We start from the raw sequence: 14,413 nt of genomic DNA, 5'->3' as shown, positions 1-14,413 counted from the left end.
GACGGCCACGGAGCGGGGACCAGCTTACCACCCGGAGAGGCCCGTCTCCTTGCTCCCGTCTTTACACATTCCAAGTTACTATCTTAAAGGAACAAAAATGGATGTGCTGGCAAAGAGTTTATTCTCCACTTCCACAAAAATATTAACATTTGGGAGGAGAAAGGGCTAACAGAGGGTGTGCTGCGTCTGCCCGCGCTGTAGGTCATTAAGTCACTGGAAAAGCCGCTTCAGCCGCACAGGGGCCCGCCCGCCCGCCCTCTGTGGCTCTAGCGTGCCCGCCAACAGCGGCCAGAGCGCGCCAGCTGCTCCACGAGAGCACGGGGACGTGCCCACCTCTGAAGGCGGGTGTGGTGGGACCCGGGGTCTGCACACGTGGGGCTTTGGTGGAGACACGCCCCCTGGGCACCAGCCCCGCCGCAGACGGGGGCGCCGTCTCGGGAAAGGCCCCCCGCCACCACCATCAATCTCTTCAGCAAAACAAAAATGGGAAAGAATAAGCGGGAAGTTAAACGACGGCACTGAACAACGTGTGCCCTATTTAAGAGAAACAATTTTGGAGAACAAGAATCGTTCTGCGAACTGTCGTCTTCCGGGCCGCCCTGCTGACCGGGCGGGGCAGCCGCGTCGGGGTCAGGGTGCAGCCCCGCAGCTGGGCTGCGGGCCCCCCGGAGTCAGGGCGGCCCTCGGCTTCACGTTCCCTGACGTGGAAAATGAAATACCATGGTTAACTCACGATACTCATGGAAGCCTCTTTTGGTATGCTTTTAAATTAAATTTTTATATATCTTCTAAGTCTTCAGGAAGCTAAAGGCCACATAAATATCGTCATTCACGTGAAAAGACATTTTGTCAATAACTTAGGAAGGATTCAGTAAACGTACAAGTATTTTGGGGGCTTATCGTGAAACCTAACTCATAAACTGAACGGAAGTGACCGAGATTTTCAAGACCTGGAAAGCAAGCAAAGGTCACGGGTCGGCGAAGGCCGTCGCCACACCCTCCCGCTGGGGCAGAGGCGCCCCGGCCGCGAGGCGAGGCGAGGCGAGGCGCGTCCGTAACCCTGTGCCGCAGCGCCTCGCGAGTGTGATTCTCATACAAAAGTGATAAATATTCTCTGTTCGGGACCCAGTCCAAACGGTGCCCAGGGCAGCATCCTACGCGGTGGCGGCCCCGCCTGGCTGCGTACTCGCGGGGCGCCCGGCGGCTGAGTCTCTGCTGTGCCGCGGCTCACAGCAGGTCCATCTTGGGTCTGTAGTGCAGCAGGAGCGGTGCTTTCTGCAAGACAAGGGGGCGAGGGAACGGCACCGGTGACCCCAAGGGGACAGGCTGGCGACGGTCCCACACTCGTCAGCTCCGAGGGTGAGCCCCACACCCAGTCCCCACACCTGCTCCTGCCTTTTCTCTCTGTGCCCCACTCGCCCTCAGACCTCGGCTCCAGCTGGGGGCGTCGGCCAGGCTGTCTCTACCCTGCTCCCAGGCAGCCCCCGAAGATGGGGTCCCACTCATCCGCCTCCTGTTCCAGAGAGAGGCGCTGCGGCTCGAGGGGACGTGTCCTCTGACTGCAGCGGCCACTCCCTCCCAGGACGCCGGTCACCTCAACCAGGAGGGGTGGGGCGAGTCAGGGCCTGGAGACCACGCCTTCCCCGACCACACAACTCTGAGGCCGATGCAGCTTCAGAACGGCCGCATTCCTGACAACCCCGTGCCTGGTCTGGTCGTTATGCCTAAACTCCAGGAAACAGATGTGCCCACAAAGCAGCTGCTGTCCTGAGCAGACCCTGAAAATCACACACAACGCATCACGCCAAAGTCTCACCTTGAATCTCCACCTCGTGACGACGACGAACTTGAGCGTGTGGTCCTTGCCAAGGATCTCCTCGTTGCATAAGATGTCCAGCTGACGGGAGAACAAGACCTCGGTCAGCGGGGCCAAGGGCTCGGCGCTCAGGACACACGGTCTCTGGCGCCACAGCGGTCACGCCAGTCGCTGAAGGGCCACCTGCCCTCCTTCTGGGGCAGCACAGGTGGGAAGTGGCGCCTGGAAGGCCCAACCCCCCCAGCGGGCCCAGAGCACCGGGGGGCCTCCGTCCGCACACAACAAGGCAGCGCCCCCGTCACGGGGCTCTGGCGCCCAGACTGCCTTCACTAGAGAGCACGCTGTCCCCCGACATCAGTCCCCTCTTGGCCAGGTTTGTCCCCTTCACCTCAGTGGAAGAAGGTAATGGGCTCCACAGACAGCTTCTCCCTTTTTAGTTTTAAAAGACTTTTTAGAGCGGTTTTAGGTTTGCACAAAATTTCACAGAAGGCAGAGTTCTCATGTATCTCCTGCCCCCACCTCAGCCTCCTCCACCATCAACAGCCCCGATGAAAACGTTCGTTACAACCGATGACCCCCATCACCACCCAGCCTGTGGTTCACATGAGGGTTCACGCTCCGTGTTGTGCCTTCTGGGGGTCTGGACAAACGTATGACGACGTGTGTCCTCCATGACAGCGTCACACAGAGTCGTTTCCCTGCCTGTTCATCCCTCCCCGTCAGCCCCCAGCAGCCAGTGGCCCTTTCACTGTCTCCACAGTTTTACCTTTTCTAGAATGTCATAGAACTGGAGCACACAGTGGGTAGCCTGGCTTCTTTCTCTCAGTCGTACGCGCTGAAGGCTCCTCCGTGCCTTTTCATGGTTTGATAGCTCCTTTCTTTTTAGTGCTGAGTAATATTTCTGTCTGGACGGGCCACTGTTTACGTATCCATTCACTTTCTGAAGGACACCTTAGCTGTCTCCAAGTTTTGACAACTACGATTAAAGCTGCTATAAACATCTGCGTGCCGGTTTCTGTGTGGACGTAAGTTTTCAACTCCGCTGCGTAAGTACCAAGGGGCTTGACGGCTGAATCGTACGGTGAGAGTGGGTTTAGTTTTGTGAGAAACCACGCAGCTGCGTTCCCAGCGGCAGGGATGAGGGTCCCTGCTGCTCAGCACCCGGCGTCGCCAGCGCTCTGGATTCCGGCCACTCTGACAGGTGTGGAGTGGATCCTGCTGTTGTTGTAATTTGCATTTCCCTGATGACAAATGCTGTTGATCCAGATGGTCTTTTATTTTTATATTTTCTAGGTTTTTTTGGCAGCACCGCACGGCTTGCAGGATCTTAGTTCCCGACCAGGGACTGAACCCGGGCCACCTCAGTGAAACTGCTGAGTCCTAACCCCCGGACCGCCAGGGAAGCCCCCAGATGGTCTTCTAAACTTCTCTCTCAGGGCAAGGGAAGAAGGGTCCGGCACCTGTGTCTCCTGTGGCTGCCATGGAAACACCATAACTTTGGGACGTGTAACTCCAGAAACGCAGCCTCAGAGTTCGGTCTGGGAGTCCACGGGCTCGCAACCTCTGGAGTCTCCAGGGTTCCCTGACCTGTGGCTGCATCCCTCCAACCTCTGCTTCCATCCTCAGGTGGCCCTTCCACTCTGTGTCTCAGAACTCTCTCTACTCTCTTCTCTGTGGGTATCAATAGTTCATTCCTTTATATTGTTAAACAAATTGTGGTAAAATCCACATAAGATTTACCACCTTAACCATCTTAAGTGCGCAGCTCAGTGGTGTTAAATACACTCGGAACGCGCACCTGTCACCACACCCATCCACAGACTTTTCATCTTGTAAAACTGTAACTCTGTCCCCATTATAACTTCCCATCCCCCTGTCCCCAGCCCCTGGAAACCCTGATTCTACCTTCTGTCTTTATGATTCTAGGGGCCTTGTATAGTGGAATCAGACAGTACTTGCCCCTTTGTGCCCAGCCCATTTCATCTGGCATCGTGTCCTCAAGGTTCACCCACGTTGTAGCGGGTGTAGAATTTCCCTCCTGTCTGGGGCTGAATATTCATTGTATGGACGGACCACATTTTGTTCACGTATCACCTTTTGCCTACTGCCAATAATGCTGCTACGAACATGGGGGTACAAATATCTCCTTGGGATCCTGTTTTCAATTCTTTTGGGTATTTTTACCCAGAGGTGGAATTGTTGGTGTTCATGGTAGCTCTATGTTTAGTTTTTTGAGAACCCCCCGTACTGTTTTCCAGAGTGGCTGCACCATTTTACATCCACCAGCAGTGCACAAGGTGACAACGTCTCCATTTCCTCACCAGCACTTGCTTACTTGTTTTTTACAGTAGCCATCCTACTGGGTATGGGCTGGGTCTCATTACAGTTCTGATTTGCATTTCCCCTATGATTAGTGATGTTGAGCATTTTTTTTTTTTTTTTTTTGCGGTACGCGGGCCTCTCACTGCCGCGGCCTCTCCCGTTGCGGAGCACAGGCCCCGGACGCGCAGGCTCAGCGGCCATGGCTCACGGGCGCAGCCGCTCCGCGGCATGTGGGATCCTCCCGGACCGGGGCACGAACCCGCGTCCCCTGCATCGGCAGGCGGACTCTCAACTACTGTGCCACCAGGGAAGCCGAGCATGTTTTCAAGTGCTTGTCAGCCACTCATGTATCTTCTTTGGAGAAATGTCTACTCAAGTTGTTTGAGTTTGTGTTGAATTTTAGGAACTGTCTATATATTCTGGATAGTAATTCCTTGTCAGAAATATGACTTGCAAATACTTTCTTCCATTGTGTACAATTTTTTTTTTTAATTTCAAGGAAGTCCCAATTGTCTATTTTTCCTTTCGCTGCCTGTGCCTTGGGTATTCTATCCAAACAATCACTGCCAACTCCAACGTCATTAAGCTTTTGTCCTGTGTTTTCTTTTAAGAGTTTTATTGTTTTAGGTTTTACATTTATATCCCTGATACATTTAAAAAAAAATATTTATTTACTTATTTGGCTGCACTGGGTCTTAGTTGAGGCATGTGGGATCTTTGCTGCGGCACGCAAGGATCTTTAGTTGTGGCATGTGAGATCTAGTTCCCTGACGAGGGATTGAACCCGGGCCCCCTGCATTGGGAGCACGGAGTCTTAACCACTGGACCACCAGAGAAGTCCCTTGAATTAATTTTTGTATATCGTATTAGGTAAGGGTCAAACTCCATTATTTTGCATGTGGATATCCAGTTTTCTCAGCACCATTTGTTGAAAAGACTACTGAAGGTTCCTGGCACCCTTGTCAAAAGTCAGTTGACCACATATGCGAGGGTTTATTTTTGAGCTCTCTATTCTGCTCCATTAGTCTGTCTGTCTTTATGCCAACACCACACTGTTTTGATTCGTGTTATCTTTAGAGTAAGTTCAAGTCCTCCAGCTTGGCTCTTTTTCAAGACTGTTTTGGCTATTTGGGTCCCTTGAGAGTCCATAAAAAAGTTAGGGTGGATTTCTTTTTTTTTTCCCCGCAAGAAACATCTTTGGGATTTTGATAGGAATTGCACTGAATCTGTAGATTACTTGGGTAATACTGACACTTTAACAATATTAAGTCTTCCAGTCCATGAATGTGGGATGTGCTTCCACGTGCTTGTCTGTCTTTCAGCAATTTTCGTAACTTTCATTGTACAAGTCTTTCGCCTCCCTGGTTAATCCCTGAGTATTTTATTCTTTATGCTGCTATAAATGAAATGAGTTCTGTAACTTCCTTTTCAGATTGTTCATTGCTCATGGACAAAAATGCATCTGATTTTTTTAACATCTTTACTGGACTATAATTGCTTTACAGTGGTGTGTTAGTTTCTGCTGTATAACAAAGTGAATCAGCTATACATATACATATATCCCCGTATCCCCTCCCTCTTGCGTCTCCCTCCCGCCCTCCCTACCCCACCCCTCCAGGCGGTCACAAAGCACCGAGCTGATCTCCCTGTGCTATGCGGCTGCTTCCCACTAGCTATCTATTCTACATTTGGTAGTGTATATATGTCCATGCCACTCTCTCACTTTGTGCCAGCTTACCCTTCCCCCTCCCCGTGTCCTCAAGTCCATTCTCTACATCTGCGTCTTTATTCCTGTCCGGCCCTTAGGTTCATCAGAACCATTTTTTCCCTAAGATTCCATATATGTGTGTTAGCATATGGTATTTGTTTTTCTCTTTCTGACTTACTTCACTCTGTATGACAGACTCTAGGTCCATCCACCTCACTGCAAATAACTCAATTTCGTTTCTTTTTATGGTTGAGTATTATTCCATTGTATATATGTGCCAATCATCTTTATCCATTCATCTGTTGATGGACCCTTAGGTTGCTTCCACGTCCTGGCTATCGTAAACAGCGCTGCAGTGAACGTTGTGGTACATGTCTCTTTTTGAATTATGGTTTTCTCAGGGTATATGCCCAGTTGTGGGACTGCTGGGTCATATGGTAGTTCTATTTTTAGTTTTATAAGGAACCTCCATACTGTTCTCCCTAGTGGCTGTATCAATTTACATTCCCATCAACAGTGCAGGAGGATTCCCTTTTCTCCACACCCTCTCCAGCATTTACTATTTCTAGATTTTTTGATGATGGCCATTCTGACCGGTGAGAGGTGATACCTCATTGTAGTTTTGATTTGCATTTCTCTAATGATTAGTGATGTTGAGCATTCTTTCATGTGTTTGTTGGCAATCTGTATGTCTTCTCTGGAGAAATATCTATTTAGGTCTTCTGCCCATTTCTGGATTGGGTTGTTTGTTTTTTTGATACTGAGCTAATGCATATGATTTTTCTGTTGACTTTCTATTCTGCTACCTTGCTCAATTAATTTATTAGTTCTGACAGGTTCTTTTTCATGTCTGTGTGTGTGGAATTTTTAGGGTTTTCTACATATAAAATCGTATCATCTGCAAACAGAGATAATGTTTTAAATTCTTCTTTTCCAATTCGGATGTGTTTTATTTCTTTTTCTTGTCTAATTTTTCTGGCTAGGATTCCCAGTATTATGTTGACTAGAAAGGGTAAAAGTGGACCTCCCTGGCTTGTTCCTTATCTTAGAGAAAAACCTTTTACTTTTTCCCCACTGAGTGTGATATTCAGAACGGTTTTTTCATGTATGGATTTTATTTTACTTTCATATATGGCTACTCTTTCTAGTTTGTTCAGTGTGTTTATCATGAAAGGGTATTGAATTTTGTCAAATGCTTCTTCTGCATCAACTGAGATGATCGTGTGGTTTTTCCTTCACTCTGTGGATGTGGCGTAATTATATTAATCAATTTTCATATGCTGAACCATCCTTGCATTCCAGAAATAAGTCCCGCCTGCGCATGGTGTGTAAAACCTTTTAACATACACCGAATTCTGTTTGTTAGCATTTTGTTGGGATATTTGCATCAATGTGCATACGGGATATTGGTCTGTAGTTTTCTTTTCTTGTAGTGTCTCTATTTGGCTTTGTCATCAGGGTTATGCTGGCCTCATGAAATGAGTTGGGAAGCGCTCCCTCCTCTTCGACCTTCTGGAAAAGTTTGAGAAGGATGGGTATTAATTCTTTAAATGTTTGGTAGAATTCAGTGAAGCCGTCAGGTCCAGGGCTTTTCTTTGTTGGGAGATTTTGATTAGTGACTCAATCTCCTTATGAGCTATAGGTCTATTCAGATTTTCCACGTCTTTGTGACTTAGTTTTGATAGCTTCGTGTTTCTAGGAATTTGTCCATTTCGTTTGGTTATCCAATTTGTTGGCATACAATCGTGCATAGTGATCTCTTACAACCTATTTCTGAAGAATCAGTAGTGATGCCCCTACTTCCATTTCAGATTACAGAATTTGAGTCTTCTCTTAGCTCATCCAGCTACAAGTCTGCCAACACTGCTGACCTTTCTGAAGAACCACTGATTTTCTCTATCGTTCTCCTGTTCCCTATTTTGTCTATTTCTGCTCTAATCTTTACTATTCTCTTCCTTCCGCTAGCTTTGGGTTTAGCTTACCCTTCTTTTTCTAGTTCCTTAAGTTGTAAATTTAGGTTGTTGATTTGAGATCTTCCTTGTCTTTAAGGTAAGTGTTTATAGCTATGAATCTCCCCTTAGCACTGCTTTCACTGTATCCCATTAGTTTTGGGACGTGGTGTTTTTGTTCTCATTCTTCTCTAAGTAGTTTCTAACCTTTGATCCGTTGGCTGTTTAAAGCTGCGTTGTTTCATTTCCACAATTCTGGGCATTTTCCAGTTTTCCCTTGGTTACTGATTTCTAACTTCATGCCACTGTGGTCTGAGAAGATACGTTGCATAATTAAATCTGTTGAGACAATCTGTGTCTGCCTTCTCTCATAAGGACACTTGTTACTGAATGTAGGGCCCACCTGGATAATACACGATGGTCTCTTCATCCCAAGACTCTTTACATGTCTGCAGAAATCTTTCTTTTCAAATAAAGTCATATTCACGTGTTCTGGGGGTTAGAAGTAGACATATCTTTTGGCTGCATCACCACTTAACATACTACAGTCTGCCTTCTGACCCAACAAAATCCACATCCATCCCACGTGCAAAACACATTCACCGAACCCCAACATCTCCAAGAGACCCAATCTACTCCAGCATCAACTCCAAATCCCCAAATCTCATCTACACACCATCAACTCCAAGTCCCAGATCTTATCTTCTAAATCACAGGAATCAGATATGGGTGAGACTCTGGGTACGATGCCTCCTGGGGCATATTCCTTTCCAGCTGTGGATCTGCGAAACTAGAAAACACATTATCTGCTTTCCAAATACAAGGCTGGGGCAGGATAGATATTCCTAGTCCAAAAGGGATGCACATTAGAAGGCATAAGGGATCACTGGTCTCAATAAAGTTTGAAATCCAGCAGGGAAAATTCCATGAGGTTTCAAGACCTGAGAACAGCTCACTGTGGGTCAAGGTTTTGCTCTCTGGGCCCTGATGGCCTCACCCTCTGGGCCCCAGGCTCTGCCTTGGAGCTGTTCCTCCTTTTCCTTTAGGGGTAGCTCACCTTGGCAGCTCCATCAGCCTACTCCCCGCGCGCAGACTTTTGGAAGTCTGATAGCCTCTCATTTCTTCCTGTCTCTGTCCCCTTCAGTACGAGTTGGTGGTGTTTCTGCTGACAGCACATTCTTAGAAACCTTGTGAGTCTCCCATGTGTCTCAGAGGTCCAGGCTCTGCAGATCTTTCCTGGATAACTCCTCTCTGTTCCGCCCATGAGATGGCTGAGCCGCCATGAGTCAAACAACTAATCCCTTTAGCAAAAGGCTGAACAGCTACACACTTGGCCTTCTCTCCAGAGCATGTTTTTCTAACAGTCAAACTCCTAATAGTACCATCTTTTTGCAATCTGGATAGGCTGTGACTTTTCAAAATCATCAAGTGCTGGTTCCTTTTTGTTTAGCAGTTCCTTCCTGAATTCATCTCTCTCCTCTGACATTTTATTACAGGCAGCAAGAAGAAACCAGACCACGTCTTCAGCACTTTGCTTGAAAATGTCCTCAGCTAAATATCCGTGTTCACCACTTCCAAGTTCTGTTTTCCACACACCGCAGAACACAACTCAGCCAGTTTTCTGCCACTGTGTAGCTAGAATCACTTTTCTCCCCCATTTCCAATACTATGCTCCTTTTTCCCTTCTGAGCTCTCACCAGTAGCATCTTTAATACTCCTATTTCCACCAACACTCAGTTTGTGCAACACGCACCTTCAAAGGTGACGGGCGCTTTCTCCACCACGCTCCGTGCTTCCCTCTCGGCCGTCCCCAGAGTCACCTTTAATGGACACGTTCATATCGACAGTCTCTTCAAGGCGATTCGGGTTTTTAAAAATCGTGTTTCTCAAAATTCTTCCAACCTGTACCTCTTACCCAAATCCGAAGGCACTGCCACATTTTTAGGTATTTGTTACGGCAGCACTCCACTTCCTGGTATTGAAATCTGTTTTGGTTTCCCATGGCAGGTATGACAACGTACCACAAACCTGGTGGCTTAAAACAACAGGTACTTATTTTCTCACAGATGTGGAGGCCCGAAGTTCAAAATCAAGGTGCCGGCCGGGCTGTGCTCAGTCTGGAGGCTCCAGGGGAAGATCCTTCCTGCCTCTTCCAGCTTCTGGGGGCTCCAGGCATCCACTGGCTTGTGGCCGCATCACGCCAACCTCTCGTCTCTGTCCTCACACCGTCTTCTCCTCTGTGCGTGTCTCGAATTTCCCTCTGCCTCACTTTTGTGAGGGCACATGTCACTGAATTTAGGGGCAGCCCAGATAATCCAGGATTATCTCATCTCAAGATCCTGAACTTCAGTATATCTGAAAACACCCTTTTTCTGGCAAAGACCACGCTTACAGGTTGCGGGGTTGGCTGTGGACACACGTCTTTGCAGGGCCACGTCCTACCCACTGTTCTCTACAGCCCACCTGAGAAGTCGGCCTCAGTTTTCCATCCTTACTGCACTACCCTGGCCTGTCTCTCCTGGGACTTCTGCCACAGACTCCCCTCAACCGGTCGCTCCTGCTTCCGTCTCGGAACCCCAGCAGCCCACCTGCCTCACAGCCTCAGGGCTGTTCTCACCACAAGCCCCCGGCTTGAGGCCCCCCAGTGCCTCCTCTTGACACTTGCTGGTACACAGCCAGCTCCTGCTGACAGTTTATGTCTGAGCAGAAGTGAACGCCCTCGGGAGGGTTCCCCAACGACCCTAAGCTGATGTGCTCTCACCCCTCTGTGCACCGCCCTGCTCTGCACCACTAGGGGACACGTTTTACTTTATTCTCAGCATTTATCGGAACTGGGAAGTATCTTCTCTATCTTCCCACCCATCCTATCCATCCCCATCCACCCATCCATCCATTTGCGAAACTGAAGAACAGAACTTCTCTTTGTGGTGAAAATATTTAACATATCCTGGGCTTCCCTAGTGGCGCAGTGGTTAAGAATCCGCCTGCCAATGCAGGAAACACGGGTTTGAGCCCTGGTCCAGGAAGATCCCACATGCCGCAGAGCAACTAAGCCCGTGCGCCACAACTACTGAAGCCCGCGTGCCTAGAGCCCGTGCTCCGCAACAAGAGAAGCCACCGCGGTGAGAAGCCCGCGCGCCGCAACGAAGACCCAACACAGCCAAAAATAAACTAATTAATTAATTAATTAAAAAAAAAAAGAAAATATTTAACATATCTTGTTGCAGCCCCCTTGGCATTTCCTCTTCTCTCAACAGTGGCTTCCCGTGTTTGTGGGCTCTGGGCCTCCACTGTCTTCACCGCTATTTGCTATCACACTATCTGGGGGTAGGCAAAACAAATTCAGATTTTCTTTTCTGATTGAAAATGTCCAAACAGGACTGTAAAAGGCAAACAAACCCGAAGAACTTCCGAAGTGTCACTTTTACAAACAAGAAGTGACTCGTTATAGCTTCTATTTACCTCGTTGAAAGACGAGAGGTTGAGCTTTTTGGCAATGAACTTCTTTAGGTGCAGGACTGTGGCCTGGGCTGAGCAGCGGATCCACTTCCGTTTCAGGCCCCGCAGTTTGCTGCTGTTGCATTCCAGGCAGATGCTCACCTGCAAGAGAAAGGACGCAGCTGGGCAGGCTCATCAGGGGCTACTCACTGGAGGCTTTCTTAGGTATCTACGGATTCCATTAAATCGAAGAACGCTGACTCTTTTGGAATCATAGATCTGTTTTGACCTAACGCCGTAGAAAAAGAATTTCACTTTAATCTTTTTACACTGTCTTAAAAATCTGTTTACTATTTGCCATTTTGTGAAATAAAAATCTAACACTATTTAGTCTGTCTTATTAGCATAGTACTTTAAAGTAAACCCGAGAACTATTTATTTATTGTGGCAGTATGTGCTGGCCTCAGAGTTAAACTGACAAAGACTGGAATCCTGTTCCAAAAGCTTCTGGCCGGTGGGACACACACGCATCTCCCCAGAGGCTGTGCTAAGTGCTCTGCAGAATGACAAGGAAAGACACGCCACACACACGGCAGGCACCACGGACCCTTCATCGAGGAAGGTCTCCAAAGGAGGTTGAAGGAGACAGCAAACTCACTAGAGAACAGCGTACTCTGAGCAAAGGCGCAGAGTCTGAAGCTCACAGCTCTATCCTGGAAGATCGCGTTCAGTGGGATTAGAGTACTCGGTGTGTGGCAGGAACTTCAAGACGACAAACTAAGGAAAAGTGACTCTAGGATCAGGTGGTGCCTGGCAGACGCAGAAGGGAATGTGCTGAGGAGGGACAGCCCCGGCCACAGTTGAGAAAGTCCCACCTTAGATACCTCACCTCACCTCACTCACAGGCAAGTAATTCTCTGGCAACAGCCACAAAAAATGGCACAAGCAGACCCCCAAAGTTCAGACAAAAGAATTAACAAAGGAATTAACTGAAATATGTATGCCTAAAACTACTAGAGGCATGAAAGTAGGAATTAAAAACATAACACACTAAGAATAAAGAACAGGCAGGTACAAAAGATAACCAAATGTAACTTCTAAAAATAAAAAACCTATTCACGTAAATTAAAAATTCAATGGATGGTCAAATCGCAGATTAGTCTCAGCTGAAGGCAGATCAATTTTCTGAAAGATCAATTTGAGCAAAGATATCAATTAAAATAAGAAAACAAAAGAAAGGTAAGAGACGTGCAGACAGATCAAAGAGTCTAACAAACACATCACAAGAGTTCCAGAGGAAAGAAGAGAAAATAAGGGAAAGGCAAAATTTGAGAAATAATGACTAAGGATCCCCCCAAACGATCAAAGACATAAGGCCTCAAATTCAGGAAGCAAAAGAACCCAAAACAAAGGAAGTAAGAGGAAACCTGCACCCAGACAGACATGGCAACCCCTCAACACAGGGGGCCAAGGCCCAGGGCAGCCACAGAGGTGGGCCCACAGGCAGGGCTGGCGCTCAGGCCACTGAGCCCAGACCCTCAGTCGACAAGAAGGAAGAGCGAAATTATCATTCAGGGTGGAAATGAATAAAGTCATCTGCAAACGAGAACAGAACGTAAGTAGGAGAAGATGTAGCTCAGGAAGAAAAAGCCTGAAGTGGATGGACTGGCTGGGGTTTAGGAGGCGCCCAGGCAGCAGGCAAGCTCTGGTGTTGTTTAGGAGGGACAGAAAGAGACTCATGTTAATTCTGGACTTTTAAAAAATGCATTCATTTTAGAATTTCATTAGCACTAAAATAATAAAAATAGGACATATAGCCTGCTAATCAGAGGCAAAAAAGAGATTAAATAAAATTTATTAATTCTACAGAAGGGACTCAAGGGAGGCGGCATAAAAAATACAAATGGAAAGCACAAACTAAAGCAGAAATAAACCCAACTTTACTAGCAATCGTGGTAAATGTAAAATAACTTGCCAGTTAAATAAATTTTGATTCAATTTTTAAAAAAACCCCAGCTCTCTGCTGTAGAAAGTGTCACATTTAAGAAAGATGTTAAAAAAACTGAAATACCAAATACCAGGCGAAAATAAAACAGACAGAGCTATGTTATTACATAAAACAGATTTCTTAATAAGAAGACGCTCCCTAAGGATGGGGAGCATTTCTAAAGCCGAATGCACCTAGCAGCAAACTTAAGTTGACAGAACGATGAGAAGCAGAAGTCCCCGGCGCAGTGGGGCTTTCAGAGTCTCTGTCAGCCGGCCTCAGGCACACGGGCCAGACGGGCGTCTGTGTCCAGGGCCAAAGCAACAGGCCCAAGACCCCGGCAGGAACCAGCCGCACACGGAACCCTCAACCCAGCACCGGTAGCCGCGTGGGCACGGGCAGGGCTGCCGGCTGCACTCCTGTACCCCAGCCGGAGAGGCCTCGTGCCCGTCAGAGGTGCTGACCAGGTAGAGAGGGCACAGGCTCCCCAACTACGGGCGTGTCACCCGACGAGGAGGCTCAGTTTGTGTGAACGCAGGGGTGACCACGGAGTATGACTTACGTGGAGGAACTCAGGACGGTAACACGTTTAAACCTTTCACACAATGTTAACCTCTGGACTGTATGAATGTATTACCTATTTAAACGCACCAAGATAAAGCATGTTTGTAACTTTTTAACCGCTTCACTGCAGTATAACGTACATGTATCTGTTTTAAGTATACCACTCAGGAATTTTCAGTACATTTAAAGAGGTGGGCAGCCATCACCACCATGCAGTCTGAGGTCGGTCCCGTCAGCTCATACAGACTCTCGGAGCCTCGGTGGTCAACCCCGCCCCACCCCAGGCGGCCACCCCTCGGCCCGTGTCTGTGGACCGGCCTCTCCTGGACGGGCTATAGACGGGATCATACAAGACGCAGTCTTCCTGTCGGACTTCTGTCGCACAGTAAAGCGGTGTGAGACTCAGGTGCACGGCAGCACCTTGCACCGCTGACCAGTTCCCATTTGTCAACATCCCGTCAACGCCTGTCAGCGGCTGTCTTTTTGATTGTAGCCATCCTGGTGAGTGTAAAATGCTACTTCATTATGGTTTTAATCTGCATTTCCCTGATGACTAAAGTTGTTGAACATCATTTCACGTGACTATTAACCATTTGTAATTCTTCTTTGGTGAAACGTCTACTGAAATC

At 47.9% G+C, this 14,413-nt stretch overlaps 1 protein-coding gene across 1 annotated transcript in view; it reads right to left on the bottom strand.

Annotated features, from left to right (window-relative positions):
- Positions 1-346: 346 nt before the first annotated feature.
- PCGF3 (polycomb group ring finger 3) overlaps positions 347-14,413 on the bottom strand; it is a 52,272-nt gene continuing 38,205 nt past the window's right edge. Inside the window, exons 9-11 of the mRNA XM_082838321.1 lie at positions 11,258-11,395; positions 1,817-1,897; positions 347-1,275 (exon numbers count right to left, since the gene is read on the bottom strand). Of these exons, the coding sequence (XP_082694447.1) occupies positions 1,228-1,275; positions 1,817-1,897; positions 11,258-11,395 (267 nt within the window). The 3' untranslated portion in view covers positions 347-1,227. The remainder of the gene's footprint in view (positions 1,276-1,816; positions 1,898-11,257; positions 11,396-14,413) is intronic.

Source organism: Leucopleurus acutus (genome assembly GCF_964270905.1).
Source record: "Leucopleurus acutus genome assembly, chromosome: 4".
Taxonomy (NCBI): Eukaryota; Metazoa; Chordata; class Mammalia; order Artiodactyla; family Delphinidae; genus Leucopleurus; species Leucopleurus acutus.
The sequence above is the reverse complement of the archived record's forward strand: the minus strand, read 5'-3'. Positions and strand labels throughout refer to the sequence as shown.